This window comes from Hirsutella rhossiliensis, assembly GCF_020360975.1.
Source record: "Hirsutella rhossiliensis strain HR02 chromosome Unknown scaffold00003, whole genome shotgun sequence".
Classification (NCBI taxonomy): Eukaryota; Fungi; Ascomycota; class Sordariomycetes; order Hypocreales; family Ophiocordycipitaceae; genus Hirsutella; species Hirsutella rhossiliensis.
The window spans coordinates 7,006,627-7,030,978 of record NW_025408669.1 but is presented as its reverse complement, the minus strand read 5'-3'; the positions used below and the strand labels follow the sequence as shown (position 1 = coordinate 7,030,978).

Sequence of the window (24,352 nt, the reverse complement as noted above, 5' to 3'; positions counted from 1 at the left end):
TTCGCACTCCGCAGAACGACGCCGCCATCCAAACTATAACACCCATCCCCTCAGAGGCGTTTGAAAGACCAATCCCCCATGGCAGCGCCTTTGGAGCTGTTCTGTCTGCGACCGCTCATATACATAAACAACATTGGCCATTTCCCGGCCAGACAAGCAAAGCAGCCCGACATCCAACTTCCGGACCTCATCATCTCGCCGTGGTGTTCTGCTACATGTATCGGCATGTTTTGCACCACGGCTCCATCGGACTTAGTAACTTCTTCGTAGGCCTATCGCGGCTGAGGCCCGGTGGTCGGAGGCAAAAATACGATGATGGTAATGAGGATGCTTCCTCCCGGGATGAGCAACCGATTCTTCACCTGCGCAACTCTTGTGAGAAGAAGCCTGGACGTCAGGAGTGAAAGAGCCCGTATTGTGGTAGTCCGTGGTTCACCGTGCGTGATCGACAGGCCGGGCGTCTCCGTTTCACGAGATCCGGTCGTTTCGGCCGGAGGAAATTCTTCTTGACCGAAACAACGTCAGAAGCTCGCGCGAGCGACATTGAAGTGGATGCCAGTGCTCTCAAGATGGCATCATGGCGGCGCATTCCACCTCCCCCGACGAGTATTCTGCTTCCACCATCGTATGATATAGTCTGGTGCCGGAGAAGGCGGATGGACAGGTCTTCCCGTGTATACATGTACCGCAAAGGACAGACCCCCAAGCAATGCGAGCGAGCAGAGCAAGAAAATCCCAAGGGGCAATTGTATCATACTGCCCGCCACAGGAGGCCGCCTAGGGTCTTGAGCTTCCTTTGTATATACCGCTCGATGCTGTAGCCTGATCCGCCTCCAGATGCCTCGGTGTATGAACCAAGTGCATAGCAGATACAGCAAAGAGCGTCTGCTTGAAGAAGCAGAGACGGCCAGACCGAGGATAGCTGAGGCCCCCCTGTCAACAGCGCCATCATGGGAATCAAGAGCACCAAGAGCAAGTCATATACTGCCGCCGCTGAACGATAGGCTACAGCGACGGATCTGTACCAGGCCACATACCCCAGGCTCATCCAAGTATCGGCCACCCGCATCCCATACATGCGGGATGGGTCGAGCGGAGCGCCGGGAGTAGGGCGAAGGAACGCTCGAGGGGACCATGGGGCTTTCATATGGCGTGCCTTGATTTGATGTCGTTGTAGGTTGGGCGGGTTCACGAGCCCAGAATAGGGTAAACTCGCCTCCCGTACTCAGACTCTTTATGCTCTGTTCCAGGGTGGTGGTTGTCGCTCAGCCCTTCGAGAGGAACATTCATGGTCCAACTTCACAGCAGGAAGTGATCCCAGTGCAGTTCCCAGAAACGATTATGTTTGTTTTTTACGTTTCACTCTGTGGTGCACTCGGGACCAGGGTGTAAAAGACCGACCGGGTTAGCGAGGTCGGATGCGATCCGTCTAGTTGACGGGGCTTCAGCTGGCATTGAAATTTGGCCACCGTTCGCCACATCCCGGGAGCCCCTTAAAGGACAGAGCTCCCTCGGCCAGAGTAGATAGAGGCTCTGGGTGTCGGTATGTCAGTGACGTGTTGTTCTGCAGGTTTGTGTCACCCCCCAGTGCAGCACATGCGTGTGGCGTCCAGAGCTTAGAGCAGCAGATAGGTGGAAAGGGATGGCCTGTGCTGTGATTGCCCGATTCTTTCGGGCTGGAGATTGGTTTGACTCCCACAGCCAGGATTGCGAGGCGAGTTTGCGCTGTCCACATAAACCTCGCCTGGCCTTTTATATCAACCAGGGCATTTTGGGGCGAGAACGGGCAGCATCAACTCGTCCGCTGAACCATCCAAAGAGTAGCGGAGCAAGTCACAGGGAATTTCGAAGCGTGCCCCTTTGCCCCGGCTCTGGGCCCCTTCTCCACGTGCTGGGCGAAGACTGGCGAGGAGCAGCAGCACGATCGGCCGCGGTTCGTATAAAGGGTACAAACGCGCGGCACCGTATGGCAGACGCGGTTGAGCCGTCGGGTCCGCGGCTTGAAGGACATTGTATGCGGACCTCAAGCTGGTTGTGTGGGCGGCTTGAGGTTCCGGTTGCCGCCGCGACAGAGTGCCCGCTTCATGGTTGATAGTCGGTGTAAGATACCCATCTTGCTCAGTTCAGTGAGCTTCTCGATGTGCCCGTGTATGTAGGCGGGAGAAACACTCCAGAATCCTCTCGGAGGCCCATCTCATTATGCCATAAGGAGGCTGAGACGGGAGACGACGGCCGCAGGGAAGATGGTTGCGGAGTCGCCACTCGCCAGCCAGAATCCGGTGTATCGAACCACCGCGCCCGCCCACACCTAGGGAGGATTCCCTGCAGAGACTCGACCCGTCGAGAGGAGGGAGCTCTCTGCAGAGTCCGGTGGCGAGTCGCTGCGGTGAGAAGCCTCGCAGTTGTTAGGATCGCAAGCTGGCATGGGAGGACCGTGTAGACGGGGCACCACAAGCTGCTCGTCTATTCCACCGCGGCGGCATAAGGCTTGTTGCGGCCTTGGATGGTTTTCTTGAGGAATCAGCTTGCGCACCGTAAAGGCGCAGGCTGCGGACTGGGAGCAGTGGCTTATATGCATATCGATGTCTCGTGTGGCCCCGGGTTACGGAGGTGATGCCGTACTCCAGTCGTTTTCTCTGTAGGTATATCGTGTAATTCCGTCTGTAACCTCACCCCGTTTGGGCGAAGCAGGACCTCACTCATTGCTCCCCGAGCCTGCATTCGCGCCGGTGAGGAACGGTTGATCTGGGTATCGAGGTTCGGAAGACTCCCACGCCGTTCCTTGGCCGCTTGCGCCAAGTTCTCGGGCAGATGAGCGCCAGCGTTGTGATTGCCGGCGCTGTCCCTGGTCCAGGCCGTATAGGGTGGCGAGGAGCATGATTTGTGCACTTGCTTGTCCCGTCTAGGACGTCGGCCCAGGCTGAGACGGCGGAGCACTTGGCCTCTCAAGGCTTGAGCGTGCGGCTACAGGGCGTCGTAGGCTCTGAGCTCGAACTGGCTCAGCTGCCGCTGTATCGCCTCCATGTCTGAACCGTGGAAGCCGGGGGTGTTGATATCCTGGCGGGAGAGGCAACGACGCCCAATCATTGGCGAGCTGGACCTGAAGGGCCTTGGAAGAGCCCGAGCGGCCAGGGTATCGCCTAAGCTCAGCACACAAACGCCCTGTGGCATAGGATGCTGTATCTGCGCCTGTGTATTTGGCGCAGTTCCTAGTCCGAGTCTGAGAAGGGGCTTCATGTGCAGGCGAGGCGTCGTTGTCGCGCTGTCAGTGCCCAGGCCCTAGAATGGGCAAGTCGCGGGCGGCCACCGGGCGAGGCACTCGTCTGCCATCACCAAGATTTCACCTGCACACGTAGAGTGGCAGGCTCACGTGTGCGTCTTGGTAACCGAAGCAGACCGCCGGCTCCGCGCTGCAGGCGGAAGTCGGAGAGGGCCCCTTGGACTCCACAGCCGTATTGTGTTGCACCAGGATTTTCTGGCTCGTCCATGTGCGTCTATCCTTTTGCCGCCGAGGACTGTATGAAGCCTCCTCGGCGAGCAGCGCCATGGACCTCTCGCCCGGGACATGTCCCTCGTCGTGTATGAGGGAGGGGAAGATGAGTATGATGTCTCGTTCTATCCGTCCGCCGGCGTTTTGTTCCTCCTCAGCAGCCTTGGAGAATCAGGGGCCGGGGGAAACCTCAGCAATCCAGTGACCGTGACCGGGAGGCCGGTTCGTCCTGCGCCTCAAATGTTGAGTGCTCGCTCCTGAGTTGGTGCTGAGCTCCGAGATGCTGCTCAGGATACTGAGGGAGAGTAGCCACCGTGAAGAACCCGCTCCACAATCTCGGCACAAAGGCACGACCGCCCTCCGCCAGGCTTGCCCTCCTCCTCCAGCAATAGCTCGACGTCTTCTCCGAATCCAATGCTGGGACGGGGGAAGACGTCTCCCAGGCGTATCGTCGCTCGAATTCCGTGGTTTTGTTCGGGCAGCTCGATCCAATCGCCAGTTTCCGAGAGCAGTTCGGAGCTCAAGCTCGCTGCTACTGCGGCAGAGGGGGGCTGTGACCCCAGAGTATCTCCAGACAAAGCCTAGCCACTGGCCGCCGCACAAGGTGTGGGTGAGCTGGAGCTTGGTAGCCACCTCCCAAGGCCAACTCGGGCGCCGCGAGGCACCAAACTCCTGAGTCTCGGCAAAATGGAGAGCGGAAGGACCCTTCCCCGCCTGCGGTGGTGAAGGGCGAGGCCGGCTCCTCCTTGTTGTTTTGGGCGTCATCTCGCCCAGGGCTGTTCACGTCGGCATAAGCGCTACTCGCATTTGGAGGCGTCGTTTGGTGATGACTTGTAGGACGTGGTAGCGATGGAGGCTGTAATAGCGGAAGGAGCCAGCATGTGGGATATTCGGTCAGTGGGTATGGTGCTTGTGCTGTAGGCACCGGGAGCTCGGTGTTGTAGACTTGAGCTTTTTTGTATTGCTGTGTGGAGGGAGAGGAGAAGGGAAGTTTACGAGGGAGGAAGCCTCCTATTTATACTTGAGTGCGGTATAGGATGTGATGCATCTGGGAGTCATGTCTCCCTACCCTTAGGCTTGTGTGAATCCGTGTCGTCCAAGGCCACTGCCTAGACTCACGGCGAGGGCTCTTTCGGCCTTCCCAACCTTACGCTTCAGTCCCGTCCCCCTTCATCACCACTGCCTATCCGACGAATTAGCGTGCCAATCGTCCCTCCATGACCGGGAGACCCTTCTTCGGACTCTGATATCCTCGTCAGAGTAGAGACGCGTCATCACTTCACTCAGAGTCGGCGTGCCCATCAACCGCCGGCACCATCCGGCGTCCCTCGTTCAGCAAGTCGACAAGACACTATTCTTCGCCCGAGGGTGAATGGCCTAGTCGTGCCTTGCTCCTTTTCAGTTGAATGCCAAGTATGGGATTAAGCTAATCAGTGCGAATTAGACGATGCTGCGGCGTCTTGGCCACTGAGTCCGGGCTCACGACCTCTCCTCCCGTCACCGCCGCCGTCGAGAGTCTGGTGACAGCAGTATTGGCCGTCAATGTGAATGCTTAGTAGCTGATGGGGCATGCTTGTCCGTCACACCAAGTCGACGTCTCGGCTGACCAGATCATGGCCGTACGCATGCATTTTCACCTGGAACATGGGGCAGGGGTCACTTGGAACGGCGATGAGCAACACGCATTGTCTTGAAGCAGAGTCACTGGGTCCAGTTGCGCGTCAGTCTTCAGAGGGGTGACCGGGACACGGTGATTTCAGGCTCATCGCTCGGCTGGGTGTTGCATTGTAACCAGCTGCTCCAAAAGTATGTACATGAAGATACATGTGTTTGTGTTCCGTTAATTCAGTCGTAAGAGTGCCCCGTACTCGATGGCTTTCCCTTCTCCTTCCCTCTCCCATTTTCATGATCGGTTTCTCCTCATGCTCCACCTGCCCCCTTTTCCCTGTCCCTCTTCTGAGCCGGCAACCTGACCGCGCTCGCCCTTTGTCCGCTACCCACTTAGCACAGATCCGCATGGAGTGGCAGCTTGCGCGAGCTGCTACCCACCCAAACGCTCTTGGGCTCCTCCGTGATGACCCAGTCCTGGGCGGCGACGTCCCAGTTGCTCAGGTCGCGCCGCGTCAGCTCGGTGCGGAACTTGACGCTCTGGCCAGGGGCGATGCCCTCCAAGCGCTCGAAGCCACGAAGCACGCGTACGGGCTCGTAGTCGCCACCTAGGCTGACGTATACCTGAGGAATCTCGTCCGTGACGCGGCCTCCCGTATTCTTGATGACGCAGCTGACTGTATACATGACGTCCCAGAGGCGCTGGTTGCCGCCAGACGGGCCAGACGAGGGCAGCTTGGCCTGGGGTGAGCCGTCGGTCGCACCGGGCGGGAGAAACTGCTCGGCCGTTTGACCGTAGTCTGCATCGCGCGATGCCTCTTCGCCCGACGACGTCGTGTTGAGCCAGGGATAGATCCACTGGTAAACGTATCGGATGTACGGGGGGGCGGCGTAGTCGTTCAGGTTTAGGCTGTTCTCGCCCAGCACGGGCGCAGGCTCCGTCTCGCCATCAGTAGGCCGGTACTCCTGCACATTGTGCTTCTTGACGCGGAGGTCCGAGTATTCGAAGGTTGACCACGACAGGCCGAATCCGAATTCATAGATGGGGGCGCCCTTGGTGCCGGGCTTGCCGGGGGCCATCTTGTCGAAGTGACGGTAGTCGATGAAGACGCCCTCGGAAAAGTCCTGCTGCGGCGCGTCGTTGCCGTTGTTGGGCTTATACAGCACCTCGGTTCCGTAGCTCTCGGCGGTCGGGCCCCAGGTGAAGGGGGATCGTCCGGGGCTGGTCTTGCCGTAGAGGATGTCGACGAGGGAGTTGCCAGACTCCTGGCCAGGCTGGCCGGCCCAGACAATGGCCGTGATGTTGGGGTTGCGATACCAATCGGTGACGAGGACGGGGCCGACGCTGTGGATGACGACAATGGTGTTGGGGTTGACGGCAGAGACATTCTTGATGAGGTCGTCACCATTCTTCCACAGGGTGAGGTTGTTGCGGTCGCCGGTGTTGCCACCCACGTTGATGTAGCCCTCGCCGGAGGCGGCGTTGGCGAAGACGATGGCGGTCACGTTGGGCTGGGTGACGAGGGCCCTGGTCTGGTCCCAGGCGTAGTTGGTCAGGACGCTCTCGTAGCGGGAGCCGTCCTGGATGGCCTGGTTCTGGAGAGCGGTGTCGGGGGTGACGAGATAGGGGAAGTTGGAAGTGCCGGAGCCCCAGATCATGGCGAGGGTGCCGTCGTCGCAGCCGCGGTCGGGGCAGCCGTTGGGGCCCTTGGGGTTGGGGCCGGCGTCCTCGCCGATGGCAGCGACGAACTTGGGCTTGTGCAGCGGCAGGGCGCCCGTGTTCTTGAGGACGACGGTGCCCTTGGCGGCCGACTCGCGGATGTGGGCGGCGTGGTTGGCGCGGACGTCGACCTGCTGGTTGATGAGCTGCCAGTTGTCCTTGGCGGCCTGGTCGGCGTAGCCGTACGAGTCGCGGGTCCACGAGTTGAAGTTTGTTTCTATCTGGTTTTCGACCGTCTTGCCGACCTTGAAGTAGGCGGCCATGATGCGCATGGCCATGTCATCGAGGCGCCAGGCGGGAACGGTGCCGTTGAGGACGGCCAGCGTCAGATTGCCGCCCCAGTAGCTGCGGCCCGAGTTGAAGAGGGTGTCTCCGGGCATGGTCATGTCGAGGCCGGCGACAGCGGAGGCGGCACCCGAGTGTTGAGCCTGCCAGTCGCTCATAACGAAGCCCTGGAAGCCCATCTCGCCCTTGAGGACGGCGTTGAGGAGCCTGGAATTCTGGCAGCCGTACGAGTTGTTGATCTGGTTGTACGAGCACATGAAGGATCCGACACCGGCCCTGACGGCGTCGACAAAGGGCCATGCGTACAGCTCGTGCAACGTCTTGTCGTCGACGTTGGAGGACAGTGCCTCGGAGATGTTGAAGCCCTCGCCCTGGGACTCACCAGTCTGTCGAAAGTGCTCTGAGGGACGGCTTTGATTAGCTCACTGGGACTCGGCCTGGACCATGGCAGTCGGCTCGCTTACCCTGCTCGTTGGCAATGTAGTGCTTGGCACAAGCAATGACGCCGGCCTTTTGGATGCCCCCGGATGTGTGTGCCAGTCCCTGGCCCTGGAGATAGGGATCGGATCCGAAGCCTTCGGCGTTGCGGCCTCCGGTCGGGACACGGCCGAGAGGGCCGGCTACGGGGCCGAGGAGGACGTCGACACCCTTGCCCCTGGCCTCGGCGCCCATGGCCTTGCCACGGGCGGCCCACAGGTGCCTGCTCCAAGTGGCGCCGGAGGTGAGGCCGACGGGAAAGGCGCTGTTGTAGTCGGAAAACCGGAGACCCAGGGGGCCGTCCTGTAGGCAGAGGCCGTGCAGGCCCATGCGAGGGACAGAGCCCGTGTTACCGACGCAGCTGCCTCCCATCCAACTAGAAGCGAGGTTAGCCCTACCCGATAGGACGGGGGCTCTCATCTACACACCCGATGCCGGTGGTGAGGTTGACCTTTTCCACCAGGGTCAACTGAGACACAAAGTCCCGGGCCTGGACATAGGCCTCCTCCCAGCCGGGAGCGGAGGGGTCCATCCATGGCGACGGGTAGTGGGGAGGCGAGTAGGCCAGCTGGGCCGTGGCCTCGGACTCGGGCTTGAGAGGAGCAGAGAGTCAGCGGATAGGTCGACGAGAGGAGCAAGGGCGCATTGGCGAAGGAGAGTTGCACAGCTCGGCACATGCAGGGAGCAAGACAGGGGTGTTGAATTGGACAAGGAGAGCTTCTGGATCGACGTGGACTGGGGTCCCGACTAGGTCCGAGAGCAGATGCAGTGAGACGGACGATGCAGAGGCTAGACCAACCAGAGGCCAGCAAGCTTATTTTGTGTAGCCGGGGATCGACGACAACGGGGGGAGCACAGAGCTCATGATGGACACGGTCTATATCAAAGACATACCTCGTAGTCGGCGGGCCCGACGGCCTTGGCCTGGACGACTGCCGGCAGCAAGGAGGCGGCGATGGTCGACAGCGGCTTCATGATGGCGAGGCGCCGTGGTAGGCTCTAACCCCCTAAATCCCCCTCGTGTGCGTGAAGATGTATGTGTGTGTTGTCTCTATACACGCCCGGGTTCTCTCCTCGTCGCCCGTGTTGTCGATGGGTCGCGAGATCCAGGGGGAGGGGGAGAGACAGGTGTTGACGACGGCCAGCGAGGCGGTCCAAGGGGTAGCGAACGAAGAGAGCGAGAGAGAGGGAGGGGATGGGCAAGCGGCCGAGGCAAGGCGAGCGAGAGACGGGCCGGTTGATATAAGGATAGTCGGAGGTGCGCGAAATTGTCAAGCAAGACAAGAGGCCATGCATGCCGCAGCCCGCCCTGGTTGGCGGAGCCTGTCTCTCGGTGCAAATGAATCATGGAGGGTTGAGGAGGAGAAAAGTACCTTGGCCTCGCCTGCCAGCAGATGATGCGCCCGGGGTGCGCCGTCCCGCACCTTGCGCGGATGCCACCACCTACTGTTACTACCTCTTGCCCTCTCTCATCTTTTTTTCCCACTGTTGGGCGATGCCGTCCGTGCAGTCGCCAGGGCTCCACTAGCGCTCTGAGTTGCCACTAGAGCTCTGGGGCTGCCACACGGTAGCCCACTGTAGCCCACTGCAGCCCGCTGTGGCCCACCGTAGCCCACTGTAGCTTGTCCCCGGGAGCTCAGGTGGGGGGGCTCTGGCGTGCCACCGAGAAGCTTACAGTATCTAATTACAGACCAGCACCATCTGAACAAGTACCACGAGGCATGTTGTCCTGCCCTACTGTAATGGACCCAATGTTTGGGAACCAGGCTCTCATCTGTCGAACAACCGGGGGAGGGGGGGAAGCTTGACTAATTGGTGGGACAATGCGGAGATTTCCTATTTCAATCTAGGGGGCCCTGCGAGCCAAGCCTTGTCCTCTCCACCCACCACCCACTGTAACTTGCTGCACCACGATACCACGAGTTCGAGGAGGTTAGGTAGGCGCCTAATTACCTAATTGGAGAGGCAATTCGGTACGTCGACTCGTTGCTCCTCCTGCCTGAGACTCAATACAGCCCAATGCAAACTCAATTCGCCCTTCGAGTGTGGGCTAGTACGGGAATACTAGTGCCTCGAATGCCCGTCGCTCCAGTTCGTCCAAAGAACATCAGCTGAACCATCCGAGGAAACGTCGCATTGCCGCCTGCAAACAAAAGCAAGGGTGCTGCAGAATGCCGCACACGTGTACGGACAACCTGCAGCATACGTCATGCGCCTGCACCGATGCATGTTGTGCGCCTCTGTTTACTGTACACCGCGCCGGCATGCATTAATGAGCATATATTGTCTCGCCGCCTGTTTCGACGAGCCATTTCCCCTTCCCCCGTCGCGTGGCCCGTCTCTTGCAATGCGCTCCGCCTTCGTACTGCGCTCCATCGACCATCTCGGGAGATGAAGAGCAGGCCTCGAGCAATCCAGCAGCTCCATGCCGTCCGTCCTTGGCCCGCCCCGCCTCGACCTCGACCCCGAACTCCCCTGTCTCGTTTCGGTCCGTTTGTGCTCTCGTCTTGCCCGTTCGGGGCATCTCGTCCTATCAGAACGTCCCGTCGCCTGCCCGGACTCGGCTCCGCTCGCTCGCTTCCCGGCGCATTGCATCCACCTCAGTCTTTTAACGTGCGGAGTGCAGCCTGCAGACTGGCGTGATTGAATGCAAACAAAGTGCGCTTCATCAAACTTGACAATACACCGCAACGCCTCCCCTCGACGCAGCTCCTCCGCCATCATCTCCAAAGGGCTTCCTCGTGGCCTCCGCCCCGCCTTCCGCCCCGGCGCCCCGACGCCCCGACGCCCCGATGCCCCGCCTCCACCCGGCCCTTAGTCTCCCCCAGTCTCCCCCAGTCTCCCCCAGTCTCCCCCAGTCTCCCCCCGTCTCCCCCAGTCTCCCCTTCGGCTTCTTCCGCTTTCCACTTGACCGCCAGACCCCGACTCGGCCAGCCATGATTCCCGGGGAAGCAACACCACAGCCCCATGTCGCCCTTGACTAACATTTACGTATTCGGAGCCACAGCATTGGCGTCATGTGCGAGTCCTGGGAGTTGAATGCGAAAGCCGTATCCACATTGAAGCCTCTTCCCAACAGCCTCTTCCTCCCTCGTGACACAATCTGTACTACTGTACATGGGACCAGATATCCACTGCTCCGGTCCGACGAGCCAAGCAAGCGCTTAGTAGATGCCCGGAACGATGCGCCATCGCACAATCTTCTTGTACTTGTCCCAGTCCTCGCCGTATTTGCGGTGGCACTTTTCGTCGTCGCGGCGGTCGCGGTGGATCAGGAGAATGGCAAAGTAGGCAATGTAAAAGTAGGTGACGAGCATGCCCCAGCCCTTGGCGTTGCCCGCCACCACCTCTCGCCCATCCTTCATCACGTACGCGCCCTCTGCGCCCGATCCTGCCGCGAGGATCTGGTATCCAGCCAGGCCCGTCGGCAAGCTGTACGGCCACGACTGGATCCAGTCTCCAAAGTAGTTGATGTGCCGCGCCACTCCCCACCATCCCGTCGTCAGCAGCTTGCTTCCAGTCTTGGTCTCAATGTACTCGAGGTGCGAGACGCTGGGGTCGCTGGGGTTGGTCCTGAAGTTGTTCTTCTCGCTGTTCGCCGACCGAAAGATGTAGAAGCCGAGCCCAATGAGCGACAGCATGGCGACCAAGCCCACCGGCCCGAGAGATCGGGGGTGGACCGAGAGGTAGCGCGTCTGGAGCGTATAGACAAAAGGCAGCCACACCAGGTCGCCAAACGCCAGCATCATGCCGAACCCGTCCGTCGTAATGTCCATGGTCGTGAGAATGGCCGCCTCGTTCCACCACGAGTCGAAAATGTAGACGGCCTGCACAACGGTGATGCACACGATGCTGTCCGTGACATGGCCGTAGTTGCGATACTGACGGGCACACCAGGCGCAGTTGAGGATGATCCAGCCCATCATACCAGGCCGGAGTTCGCACCATTCCTTGATGTCCACCTCGCCGATCAAAGGCACCGTCACGCGGGGGTTGAGTTCTCGCCCAATGAACCAATCGTACAGGAGGTTGCCGCTGTGTCCGCCAGCCGCCAGTTCGCGGTTTGCCTTGTCGTTCGGCTTGACGCTGAAGCTGCGGACGTAGACAAACGTGGCGATGGCGTATGAGATTCCGATGCTCGCCGTCAGGAGCTGAATGTAGTTGTCATCGATAAAGGTCCACACGGGGAACTCGGCTCCCTGGGCCGCGGTTCCGGCGGCTAGGGCGGCGAGGGTCACCGTGTTGGAGTACATGGCTGAGGCCGGTAAGCGCACCGGGCATCCAAAACCGGGGCGGGGGATTCTCACTATTGAACCTGTACTTGAGACGCCCACCCGAGGACAGCACGGTCCCCTCCACTTCGGCCGCCGGGAGAAGGCGGTAGAGAATCAGGTTGACGAGGTAGTATCCCAACAAGGCTACCGTGGCCTTCCAGCTGGCGAGGCCCGAGATGCCATCTTCGGGCCAGCCCACCTGCAGCTTCAGCTGGCTGAGCGACAGCGTCCGCGGGCTCAGCAGGGCGGGAGCTGGGCAGCCGGAGATGTCATTGCAGGCAAAGGCGAAGAGGTAGACGAGGAGGGGCAGGCCGAACGAGATGCCAAAGGCGCCAGGACTGTTTTACCGAGGGTCAGCGAACGAGTGGCAGGCGCTTGAAGAGGTCGCTTACGGGCCAAAGAACTCGTAGCCGTGCTTGGCCGGAGCAGCAGAAGCCTTGGAGGTGCGAGCCATGGTGTGGAGCAATGGCGAGGATGCGTCTGGTCGATGGAGCGAATGTCAGCGCATCAAGTGAGTAGTGGATCCGCCGAGCTCTTTTAAAGCATTGCCGAGTGCGCTGCTGGTCGATGTGTCGGTCGGAAGGGCTCAGAGCACAGCCCCTTTGCCTTGCCTATGACGGGCGAGGATGCGATGGTGCAATTTGGAGCTGGATTTTTTACGCGTCGGAAGGTGGACGATCCGGATGGGCTCATCGTCATGACTCCGGGTACGTACCTTGAACGGTCAGGCGATGGGGCGGTCGGAAAGTCGGAGGAGTGGTTTTGCCGCGCCGGATTCCTGTCAACCTGTCCAGACCAAAGTCCCGTGACCCGCCGCTTGGGCCAGATTGCGGCTGCAGCCATTTTGGACGATGTGTCACAGTCGACGAATGCCCGAACAACCGATGCCGCGCCGGCCGTCCATCTCGAGCTGCCTTTGGATAGATAGTCAATTCGAAATACGCGACTTTTGATGACCGCATCTCCGGGCCAGTCGCACCCCCCCGCGGTACTCAAGCGCAACCAGGCGCAAGCCTGACCAACGCCCGCCCTCCCGCTCCCTTCGGACCCTGACGACCCATGCGCTTCTCCCTTGCTGCTGCCCTCGCCGCTGCCGCCGCCTTGGCCAGCGCAGTGGACCATGCTGCGTCCACGACAACGCCGGTGCCGGCGTGCACCGCCACCTCGTCGACGGGCAGCGGAGCCTTCTTCGACTTGCGGCCGGACACGGCGGCGCGCCACGACAAGGATCAGCCGCACAAGACGGGCGCTTCCAAGGACTACCATGCCAAGGGCTACGACTATGGCAAAAACTTTACCCTCAATATATGCGGCGCCGTCGTCGAGCCCGTGACCGACGTCGTCGGCCTCAACAAGGATCTCTGGGCCAACGTGAGCGCATATTACATGGCTCACGGAAACATCTATTCGATAGGGTTGGTTGAGTCGCGCGTGTGCTTGGGGCCTCTGGACTTGACATGCTTACCCCTCGTTCACACAGATCCGAGTCGATGGACTTGCGCAGCCGCGGACGAAAGCTGGTCTTGCAATACCATGGCGGTTCTCCCTGCGGCGGCAAGTCGACCAAGGAGAGCCGCAGCGCAATCCACGCACGAGCCTCGACGCCGGCCCCCCACCGTGTCGAGAAGCTGGCCAAGGACGACAAGGACAAGACGGCGCTGAGACGAAAGTCGGCCACCATCTCCTTCCTCTGCGACCGAGATCCCGGCAACACCCAGGCGAGCATCTCCTTTGTCGGCACCGACCCGGACGAATGCGCCTACTTTTTCGAGGCCCGCTCCGCCCACGCCTGCGCCCACGCGGAGCCCCACAAGCCCGGCAGCGTCGGCCCGGGAAGCGTGTTTGGCATCATCCTCCTCATCGCCGTCCTCGTCTATGTCCTGGGCGGCGTCTTCTACAACCGCGCCGTGACCAATGCCCGTGGTTGGCGCCAGCTGCCCAACTACAGCCTCTGGGCCGGCATCTGGGACTTCATCAGCGTGCGTCCTTCTCGGCTGAGGCCCAAGCTGCCCCTCCACCACCGTACGGGCTGACTGTTTGCTCGGCGTGTAGGACATGTTCGTCATCGTCTGGTCTTGGGGTGCTCGCTGCCTGCCGAGCAGGAGAGGCTACAGCCATCTCAACTCCAACGCGAGCAGTCGAAATCGCAACTCGGATGCCGAGAACCGGCTGATTGACCAGCTGGACGAGGAGTGGGACGACTAGACAAGCGGGTTGAAGCTCGCCGTCTGCGTTTTGCATCTATCGAGTCGTCTTTGGCGCTCTGGCCATTTCGACATGCCTCCCAGCAGGCTGGCTCAGGGGCAAGAGACATGGCACCACTTGGGCGCCCGGTGAGGCACGAGGGATATCGAGCCATGTACGTTGCGTGGAGTTGATGGGTTTTTTTTGGCGCGGATATCAAAGGCTCAGCAGCATCTATAGAATCTGTAGCTGGCGGAACAACGGCGGGCGTCTTTTGCACTGACAGCTTTTCGAATCTTTTTCCCTTTCGACCCCGTCTTCAGCTGCGAGTACGTGCGCCGACGGCGTGGCGGGCGTTGACGCGCAGCCACGCCGCTCTCTGATGTCGGCGCTCCAGCCCGAGCGGTCCTTGCTCGAGTCCCCGCCCGAACCCGACTGTCCCGTTTGAAACACGGGCTCGTCGTTTTCCCTCGCTTCCCGGCGCACAAGCCCTCGCGGCCGTGGGCGTGGCCGATGACGTGCCGCCCTTGAGAATGCCGACAGCTTGTCCTGATCTCCCCGAGGGTGTCTGCCCGCTCGTCTTTGCCACCCGCCCTCGACCAACGCGTGGCCGAACCAAGCAAGACGCAACCCTCGGGAGCGTTTCTGCGAAAGAGCAGCGCGGTTGCGGAGAGCACATCCGGCTCCCGGCGCCCTGGAGATGGACCGTGTGTGCCGGGGCGCCGGGCCGGGGCTCCGTGCGGCTGCTGCTGTGGAGCATGCAGCGTTCCGGGCCGTGCCGCTTGGCCCTGGCTCCGTAGCCGTGGTGGGTGGTCGTTTGCTCTTTGGAGCTTCGTCGTTTAGCTCTATTTCCGGTTTTGAATCGCGAGCCTTCTATGCCGTGTTCTCGAATCTTTGTCTGCGTCCAGACGCCTGCGCGGGCAAACAACGCGTGCAGGTCTTTCGCACAGGAGCAGACCCCCCTCCTCCCCGCCGGGGTATTTTGTTTGTCTCCGAACGCTGCGAAGAGCCATGTGCAGTTCATGCAGTGCCCGCTCGGCTCGTCCGGTCGGGGAAGGCATGCGGGAAAGCAAGGGGAGGGTGAAGGCACAGCAGAGAAGCAGCAGGCGCAAAAGAATCAAATCGCCCGAATCGGCATTCTCCCCCTGGCGAGGGGGGACGCGCCTTATGCGGCCGGGCGTCGATGACAGGAGCCCCCCTCCCCTCTTCTCCTTGGCCTGGCCACCCACAGACGCCGCGGCGGCGGCTGCATGGCCGTTGTCGCACATGCAAACAAGAGCGTAAAGGGCAGAAAGAAAACATAAACAAAGAAAACGCTTCCCGCGTGGCCTGTCGCCGCTGCTTGTCCGTCGTCTTGGCGCGCCGTCGACACGGGCGTTCATGGGTTGTTTGAGATATTGCCAGGGAATATGAGAGACGCATTGCAACGGGTTTGAAATCGTTTTTCTTGGCAGGGTTTCAGCGTCACGGAGCGAAGGAGGGCTGGGGGACACGGAGGAGAGACTGGAGTTGGAGAGCAACACCCCTTGCCATCACCTCGTCCACTTGTATAGCAACAAGAAGTCCGTCATCGTCGTCTTCCTCGTCGTTGGTGGAACCCCCATCGACCAAAAGCGGGAAGCTCTTCCAGATCCCAGCTCCTCCCGCCCTGCAGCTACCAAGCGCGGAGGGGCCGAAGCAACACAAGGGACGGGGCCCGGAGACTTGGGCACGCGTGACAGGTCTCATGCACGACCAACTGGGAATGGCAATACTGTCAATTCCAAGAAACCGGTCGTCGGGCTCTCCCGTGGCTGTGGCGTTGGGTCGACGCCGCGTCTGATCTGATGCTTGCTTGGCCAGACCTGGGGCGAGCGAGGAAAGGGGTCTACATAGTTTCTCTTGGGTTTTTCGTATCATGGGTAGAGGGCGATTCGGAAAGCGGCGAGAGGAAAAAGAAATCGAAACCAAAGAGGGCGGGCGAGCAAACGGACGTGACCCGCGAGTTTGAAACTACACGGCTGGATAACCGCCCATACGGGCCACGGTTGAGTCGTCTGATGGGCCTCCTCCCCATGTTAGGCACGACATGACGCAAGCCAAGCTACCCTCTCGTCATAGGAGACATACCCATCCTGCCGGAGCTATCCACACCAAATCAATCTTCTTCTCCCCACGATGCCGCCGAGGCACAAGACGCGTGGCCGAGAGCCCCAGAGCGCACAATCTACCATTCCCCATACAAAGGACGGCAGACACTGCCAAGAAGCAGCCTTACCACTGCACCTACAATGCAGCCCTGTGCCTTGCCAGCGCCCCATGCCCCGTTACACGACCCCCAAACGGCCCTCCTCCTCCGATCTCCCCCCTCCCACCCCCCCTGACAGCCAGGGACAGAAAGACGTGGCCGGGACGCATCCCGACGCCGACGACACGGACGTGGCGGGATAGGGGGGGGAGGGGGCATCAAGGTTGAAGTGATCTGAATCCGGCAGAACAGTCGATGCTGCGTGGCGTATCCAAGGGGGGGAGGGGGTCTGGGTGCCGCGATCTCCGCCACGCACACCCCCCCCCCGGAAAGGCAGGCGAGGGATATATGCAAGGCACGCCGCACACGGAGAATTCACTCTGCAGCGGCTGGGGTCTTCACGGGCCCTCTGGCGGCTCATTCACGATGTCTTCTTCTTTCCTGATGGCTCGTGGCTGACCAAGGGAGAGGAGCCGGGACATTATTCTTCTGGTGCTTGCTGCTTGCTGCAACGAAGGTGGATGATATCATGCTAGCTTGTGACGAGCATCTTCTCCCCAATATGACATGATCCACAACCGCTTGACAGATCTCCTCCCCCGTCCCAGAACCTGCTCGTCCACCATGGAAGCCAACACCAAAACCCACGCCTCCAGGCCTTTCCCCCACGTCAAGCCCCAGCCCCTCTTCTCGCGCCCCGTGCTTCATCTTCACGACCCACCCTGGATCACCATCAAATCCAAGCTACCCCCCGTCCGACATCTAGTTGTGCCTCTTCACTCGTGGACTGAAGCTTCAGCGTCGAATCAGCTGGTGTCCCCGTACAGAGGCAACGGCCACGCGTCAATCCTCGCCTCCTCGGCCTCTTGTGGTGATTTGGAGGCACGCCACGCGACGTGGCTGTTGTTTCTGACGTGACTGCCAGACATTCTCTTAGAAATTCACAATCGATCTGCACGTCAGGTCCCCAGTATCGTTCTCATGATAGAAAGCGGCCAGGATGAGCTTCACGGGAAAAGCTTGGACGCCCGCCATCGTCCCCTGGCTGGATTCCCAGGAGGAAGTGGAGTCGAACAAAGTCACATCACATCTTATGGCAAAGCTTCGAAAAAGAAACAGACGAAGAACCCGCGCCTCCACCCCAGTCTTCACCCCCCCTGGCCCCGGAAAGAAGCCTCCTGATGCACAACACGCGTTGAGGAGCAACCTGTGAGCGCCATGAACGCCCAAGCGAGAAATTTTGCCTCCATTTCACGCATTTCAGGGAACAGGCCTCATTGATTGGCCGTTGATGCTTCTCATCTCAGCTTCGGGCTCGAAACATGGCCTGCCCTTCTGCCCCCTGCTGCCAGTCTTCAACAGCACGTGGTAGATGCGGTGGCGTCTCTCTGGTCATTCATATGCTCACTCCCCCCTCGTCAAGGACCCATCCATCATTGATTCACTACTGCCCTCACCGACAACAGGCCTACTGTCTGTCAGGCCTTGAAACACGAGCGTCCCATCAGGAGCCCCATATATAGTTCCCATCTCTCTCTGAGATATCTTCAAAGCGTCTCCCCCATCCTCTCTTCCTTCTCTTTCTTCTACCAGTTTTCTTCATCATCAACCTTCCCCTTAATCCATCATCGTTCCCATCTTCGTCTACAACTCGGCGAGGTCAACTCGCCGCTCACCATCTACTTAGCCTGGGAGCTTCCAGGCCCACCTGGACGGCACGCTGCCGCCGCTCCCGTCTGCGTTTCCTTCTGAATTCACTCCAACCACACTTCACCTCGCAGTTCTTCGTCTCTGTAAGTCTGCTCCAAACGAATATTCTTCCCTCCAGCTTGCAATTCCACCCATTCTTGTCCACCGCTAACTCCCGATAGCGGCAAGCTGCAGTAGAATTCGACAAAATCTCGAGAAAGTCAGTCAGCCCTCTTCCTTGTCGTTGCTTTGGACCAGGGTCCAGGCCTCAACAACGGGTGTCGACTCGGAACAAGTCTATTAGAAGATACGGAGAACGTTTAAAAAGCTTAAGAACTCGTCTGCCTCTACCGAAACGCTTGGTGCCTCGAACACGTCCTCATTATCACGATGTTGAACTCTGGCGGTTATGACTACTGCCCTGGCGGCGTGCGAGGGGATATGGTGTTCTCCGAAAGCTACTACCATCAGAGCGGACGCACTTTTGTAAGTCTCTTTCTCTCTCTGTCTTGTTCCAATACCCGCCGTGTTCAATTTATTTCAGTGTCTTTTCTTTTGAAATATTCACCACCAAACTATCCCCTATCTGCAGAAGCAATGTTCCCGTTCCCAAGCCATCACAAAACCACCCTCATCCCTGTTGCTGTGTCGGACCCGTCGTGTTCTCAACTTGCAGGCATACCTGGCTCCCTTCTCATTTCTCCTTTTCTGTTTGATTTTCCACCTCGCTATATGGCTTCAACAAACATCAAGAACCGTCAGCTGACACATCTTCGTCTAAACTCACAGGATCCGAACTACTTCCCCGAAGTCATCCTTCCCAGGCCCGAGCACAACGCCGAAGGCCCACTGCTGCCCCCGTCTACCGGCTACGCCCATTGGCTCCACGAGGCCGAGGGTATAAAGAGAAGGGCCAGCCTCATGATGACGGCCGCCCCAACCTGGAGCGATGGGGAGCCCGCCACGTCCGCCGCCATCGTAGCCGACGGCAGCTTGGGCAGCTACTCTCCGGACTGGTGGTGCCACGAGCAGCAACAGCAGCACAATCTTCACGTCCAGGAGCAGGCCGCCCTCATGCCGGCCGCGTCGTGGGACCCCTTTGGACAGACAGACATTGCCTTGAGTATTCCGTGGCCGACGTACGAGCTTCCCGGCGCCGACACGCTTGCAGCGTCGACGGTTGCTCCCCCTCTGGTCCTCCAGGACGTAAGCTATCCCTGCTTGGATGGAGTTGAGGGCAGCAGCATCTCGCCCTACCCGGAGACGGAAATGGGGTTATTCACCGCCCCGGCCAAGAGCTGGCTTGACTCATCGCCGTCCTACTTCTTCCCGCAGCCCGTCTCCCAGCCGCTGCCCCCCTTTTGGGAGACTTTTTCGTCTCCTTTGGGGTCGTGGTCCTCGGGGGCATCTCTTTCTGGCATGTCCGAAGAGTCCGACTTGGAGGGCCAGTTTCCCTGCGCCCTGTCCCTTTCCAAGGCCGGCGGATCCGCTGGGGGCGTCTCTGGTCTTGACCCGAGTCTACCTTGTGCCTCCTCCTCCCCTGCCATGGCCTTTTCAGGCCGCGAGGGCAAGGCGTCAGCCAAGAGTAAGTCCCCAAGCACCAGGACCCCCGCACGCAGGTCCAGGAAGCGACTCCCCAGCATCGCCCCTGAAATACCACCCGTCATGGAAGGACGTGTCTCCCGGGTACGACGAAGCAACCGTCTCTCATCCAAAATGAAGGCCCAGGACCGCTCCCCGTCGTCGTCCATTTGCTCTGATTCGGATCCTGCTTCTTCTGCTCCTTCTGTTTCCCCTGCTTCTTCTACATCGCAGCAGCCGAAGGGGACCCGGTTTGGCAAAATCGATGACATGGATCCCGTCACCAAGACATTTGTGGAGACGATGCTGCTCAATGACCGTGCCGAAAGCCGCGACAAGAAGGTGCCCTACAGCATCATCTTAAGGAAGCTGAGCCACGTGTTTTCCGGGGCCGAGGAGACGCTCCGGGGCCACCGCCGTAAACTCATGCTGCCTAAGGAGCAGCGAGTCCGGCGGCCTGTTTGGGAGCCGTATGATGTAAGATCCCTTTCCTTGCCTGATTCTCTGTTCTGCCTCTCTTGAGGTCATCATGTCGTCTCATGTCTAACCGCGCATTACTCAGATCCTCCTCCTCCAAGAAGCCGTACAGTATCAACACCACACGTCTCTCAGACGTAAGATCTCGTGGACGGCCGTCAGTCGGTACATCTATAACAACGGTGGGTCGTACAAGTTCGGCATCACCGCCTGTAGCCGCAAATGGAGATTGCTCCAGGCCGGCCAACTCTAGAGTCAGCGCCGCCGAACACACCCCCATCTCTTTTGTCTTCCATCAGTGGATCTTTTGCATCTTTATATATTTCTTTTGTTTCGACATAACTTTCGTATTCATGTCGGCTGTACGCCCTGGGGACTCCCCCTTTCCAGACACACAGACTGCAGGGCCATCTCACCGAGCAAGGAGACACACGACACGAACACGCAACACGAACATGATGAGAGAAAAGGCGAAAAGCATCGGCGCTAGGGTTAGACGGGCGATCTCAGGACATGGGCAAAACACAGCAGCTCTTTTGAGCAAACTCGGGACTCATTTGAGTCTGATGGGGGGCAGGGTATTAGATCTAGAGGCAGCAAGGGCCATGCAAGACGTGCCTGACAAAGGAGAACAAAATGGTGATTGCGAGAGGGGAATAAAATGGTGATAGGGAGAGACGGACAAAACGGTGAAGGCTGAGCAAATGGGACTCATCTACGAAGTGGACTGTGCCGTATCTTGAGCTCTAATCCAGATATCTCGTCTATCGACTTGTTTACTGAACTCTTTCCAAGCTTCTCCGTGGCGCCTTCATCTCCTCGGATAACATCACAAGTTGGAGCGTCCAGCCATGTGAATAAAACACCACGCAAAGCACCCCTCTCTCACTCCCCCCTCGGCACCCCAATCCTCCCAAGCACACGCACCAACCCCCCCGGATCCTCCCTCAGCGCGTCCCACTCCTCCTGCTTCCTCACCAGCGCCGTGCCCGCCAGCACCGTCCCGTTGAGCGCCAGCCTGCCCACCACCTCGCCGCCGCCGCCTTCTGCCGGCCTGCGTACCTCGCCGCCCTCGGCCCGCCGCGGGCACACCACCAGCGTGTCCTCGGTCATGGCCAGGTTGTAGCTGATGCGCGCCTCGCCCTCGCCCTCATCCCCAGCAGGTAGCGCCGTGCCCGTGGCCGCGTGGCATGCTTGGCGGTAGAGGCGCAGGTACGCTGCGTGGAGGTGGCGCGGCGACGTGCTCTGGCTAATCTTTTCCGAAAACGTGGCAAAGGGCGCCTTGTCGAGATGGGGGCTCGTGGCGAGGAGGCTCCATGAAGCGCCGTCGTCTAGGCCCTCCCTCATCCTAGCCACGGGCAACAGCTGGATATGCCTATGCGGCTGACTGGCCCCCGAGTGCTCACCACCGTTGAAAAACGCAAACAGCCCGTCCCCATCCTCCCGCGAGTCCCGGTAGGCCCGGATGCACGCCAACGTAGCCTCCAAGTCGGCCTCGTCGAGCACGCCCGTCTGGGGCCTAAACTCCCTGGTGGCGAGAATAAAGTGCTCCGGCACAACGGCAAACTTGTTGAGCACCAGGTAATGCGACGGGCCGAGGTCCGCGACGAACAGGCGGCGCGGCGGGTACGCAAACGGGTCCACGGGCTGCTCCCGCGGCGCGTGGCCGGCGCGCTGCGGCTTGTTGGCCAGGGCCGGGGAGAAGCGGAGTTGAAACTGGGGGTACGAGAGTCAGTCGGCCGGTCCAAGGCTACCCATGGGAGACTGTAGATGCCTCGAGCTGCCATACCGGAATGGATCCCACCGACAGCAGCGTCACCTTTGTGGGAAAATATTGCACCTCGCCCTCCGTGCGGGCCTTTGCAAACGCCGCCCTCACCAGCTCCGGCAGTTGTGCAGGGGCCTTGATTGCCGCCCGCGACATGGTTGCTCTTCTTGTTCGATCCGATCGATGGGGCGACGAGTGAGACGAAATGTGAGTAGTGACCGAGGAGGGGAAGAAGCGGTGGTAAGTATAGGGTAGCTGAGTCTCCCCGCAACCAGGCCAACCCTTTCGAGATGAGACCAGAACAGATGTTTTCTGATCCAGTTCACGTCCCTATAATTTGGCTTCTATGTCTCTGTCGATTGGTAGTCATCTAAAACCAGTCCGCCGGATATACCACCATGCTCCCTCTACTTGCGGGCCACCGTCTCCTCATCATTCATCCTCTCCCCGAGTCCGCAGCAACCGTCCTCCAAGACATTCCTGCTATACACAGCCAACCAAACCAAGCCTCCCACGCACGCATTCCCATTTCACCCATGACCGGCCTTCCATTTTCATCCCCCTATATCCCCGGCAGTCCCACCCACGCCCGCAGCGCGGGCACGAAGCGCGGCACAACATAGACGACATACCATCCCAGCAGCGCCGTCAAAAGACCCGTCAACTACCGAGCCGTCAGCAACGTCCTTGAGTACCTAGACCCGGGAAGAAGGAAAGGGGACGTACCTTTTCGAACCAGGTGTGAAAGTAAATGGCCGTCATGAGCAGCATCCACAGGTTCAAGCCCGCAACCACCAGCACAATCTTGCCACCCGCCCCGAGCGCATAGCGTCCCTCCCAGCCGTCGGCCGGTCGACTTCGTCCTTGATTGGAGTTCGGGTCGCCCGCCTCGACGCCTGCACCCTTGATGGCCCCGTCGGGCATGACGACGCACCTCTCCTCGCGCCAGGCACTGCTCCACCGCAACAGCGGCCACCCAACCTCGTGCATGAGAAAGACGGTGCCGAGGACGAGCAGGAACACGTGGCCCGAGATGTCGTGCCCGCCCTGCCACCGCCCGCCCGCCGCCTTGCACGCCACGGCCGTGAGCATCTCCCCGACGCCCACGTCCGACGCATCGCCCATCTCCACCTCGCGCCGCGCAAGCTCACACCTCCCCCCTGTCCAGCGGAACCCGCGGTCGATGACGGGCGGGCCCAGACACCACTGCGTAAAGAGAAACCACCACCCGGTGACGGCTGTCCACCGGAGCGCCGCGCGGGCACGCCTCGGAGTCAGGTCCCAGCCGGTGTTGCTGCTGTTGTCGTTGCTGCCGTAGCTGGGATGCGTGACGAGAAAGACAACAAAGGCGAGCGTCGTCCACCCCCAGCCACGCTTGACGAAGACGACATTGAAGACGTTTGACTTGCGTGCAAAGTAACTCGGCGCCCCCGCCGCGTCCTGTGCATGCGACTGCGACGCCGCGTCGTACGGCGCCGCCCGCGTCTCGGGCGAAACGAGGGAGAAGACGGTCCCGAAGGCGAGCATCACGGGGAACAGCGCGAGCGCCGCCCGCTCGAGCGGCGTCGGCAGGTGCGGCGGGTGGCGCGCCGGCGCTTCCGCCCGGCTGTTGGGAGCACCGGCAGTCTCTTCCTCCATGCCTCCTTTTCCTCCTGCTCCTCCGGCTCGGCGGATGGTGGCCATGGGAGAGGGATGGAGCGGTGCGGTCGGCGATGGCTGCGGGGGATTGGCGTTCTAGCGTGCGCTCATCGGCTTCGGTCGAGCCGGTCGGTAGGACGAGATTCGAGGTCAAGCGGGCGAGACAAAGCAGGCTGTTCTTAGTCATTACCAATAGCCGAGGTGGGTGACGTAGAACTTGTCATGGATTCAATACAGCTGACGCCACATCTCCTGCGCCACGGTCACAGCTCCGCTTTGCTGAGGCGGTGCATTTGGATATCTCCGAGTCGTCTCCACCAGCCCTGTGCGTCATCCTCCGACCTGCTCCCAGTCCTGATAAGTCAAAACATTTACGTATGATCCCGGCGAGGTAGCTGCGATCTCCAGTCAAGGTAGTTGTGACCTTGTGTTCTCTACCAATCCTGCTCGGAAGAGCCCTCGTCTCTATTTTTGTACGTCATGCTTCTTTCCGAAGCCCCCTATTCGAACCGCCGTGCTGCTTCATCACATTCGAATATTATCTGGACCTGATTCACCCAAGCTCGCTACGACTTGTTTCTTTTTTATCTACTGGCTCTGTTTCTCCCCTTTTGCCACATGAGCTGCCAGTATCCCCATGGAAACGTTTACCTGGAAGCGTCCCTTTCCTCCATGGCCTTGCCTACTCTCATCTATCACTGCCCAAAGCGTTGACTCACTCGCCGGTCTCCGCCTGATTTGCAGCACAATCATGCAGGGACAATTCGCCAGAACGTTTTCAACTATGCGTCTGTCTTATATTTTAGAGCTGTCTAGGGAAAAACTGCCTACTACACAAATCCGAACGCTCGTCCAACCTATCCTCCCCGACGCGTTGGCCCAAGGGCTGCACTCATCAAGATGCATTGGCGAGCGCCTCCACGTCGTCTCCAAC

At 59.9% G+C, this 24,352-nt stretch overlaps 6 protein-coding genes across 6 annotated transcripts; 2 read left to right on the top strand and 4 right to left on the bottom strand.

Annotated features, from left to right (window-relative positions):
- Nucleotides 1-5,491: 5,491 nt before the first annotated feature.
- On the bottom strand, nt 5,492-8,555 carry HRG_04022 (fibronectin type III-like domain-containing protein; the record flags this gene model as incomplete). Its single annotated transcript, XM_044862493.1, has 6 exons — nt 5,492-5,722; nt 5,777-7,342; nt 7,385-7,503; nt 7,568-7,956; nt 8,009-8,172; nt 8,475-8,555. 6 exons carry the CDS (start codon nt 8,553-8,555, stop codon nt 5,492-5,494), a joined length of 2,550 nt encoding a protein of 849 aa, XP_044723519.1.
- A 2,189-nt stretch (nt 8,556-10,744) lies between these two features.
- On the bottom strand, nt 10,745-12,308 carry HRG_04021 (ergosterol biosynthesis ERG4/ERG24 family domain-containing protein; the record flags this gene model as incomplete). Its single annotated transcript, XM_044862492.1, has 3 exons — nt 10,745-11,835; nt 11,888-12,192; nt 12,247-12,308. The coding sequence occupies 3 exons, from the start codon at nt 12,306-12,308 to the stop codon at nt 10,745-10,747; spliced, it is 1,458 nt and encodes a 485-aa protein (XP_044723518.1).
- A 605-nt stretch (nt 12,309-12,913) lies between these two features.
- Nucleotides 12,914-14,059, top strand: HRG_04020 (autophagy-related protein; the record flags this gene model as incomplete). Its single annotated transcript, XM_044862491.1, has 3 exons — nt 12,914-13,269; nt 13,335-13,833; nt 13,907-14,059. The coding sequence occupies 3 exons, from the start codon at nt 12,914-12,916 to the stop codon at nt 14,057-14,059; spliced, it is 1,008 nt and encodes a 335-aa protein (XP_044723517.1).
- A 4,285-nt stretch (nt 14,060-18,344) lies between these two features.
- HRG_04019 (uncharacterized protein) lies at nt 18,345-20,265 on the top strand (the record flags this gene model as incomplete). The annotated part of the gene is made up of 3 exons (XM_044862490.1): nt 18,345-18,440; nt 18,744-20,012; nt 20,098-20,265. The coding sequence occupies 3 exons, from the start codon at nt 18,345-18,347 to the stop codon at nt 20,263-20,265; spliced, it is 1,533 nt and encodes a 510-aa protein (XP_044723516.1).
- A 632-nt stretch (nt 20,266-20,897) lies between these two features.
- On the bottom strand, nt 20,898-21,936 carry HRG_04018 (ATP adenylyltransferase domain-containing protein; the record flags this gene model as incomplete). Its single annotated transcript, XM_044862489.1, has 2 exons — nt 20,898-21,728; nt 21,802-21,936. The coding sequence occupies 2 exons, from the start codon at nt 21,934-21,936 to the stop codon at nt 20,898-20,900; spliced, it is 966 nt and encodes a 321-aa protein (XP_044723515.1).
- Nucleotides 21,937-22,342: 406 nt separating this feature from the next.
- HRG_04017 (inositol phospholipid synthesis and fat-storage-inducing TM domain-containing protein) lies at nt 22,343-23,463 on the bottom strand (the record flags this gene model as incomplete). The annotated part of the gene is made up of 3 exons (XM_044862488.1): nt 22,343-22,444; nt 22,507-23,200; nt 23,252-23,463. 3 exons carry the CDS (start codon nt 23,461-23,463, stop codon nt 22,343-22,345), a joined length of 1,008 nt encoding a protein of 335 aa, XP_044723514.1.
- Nucleotides 23,464-24,352: the final 889 nt, after the last annotated feature.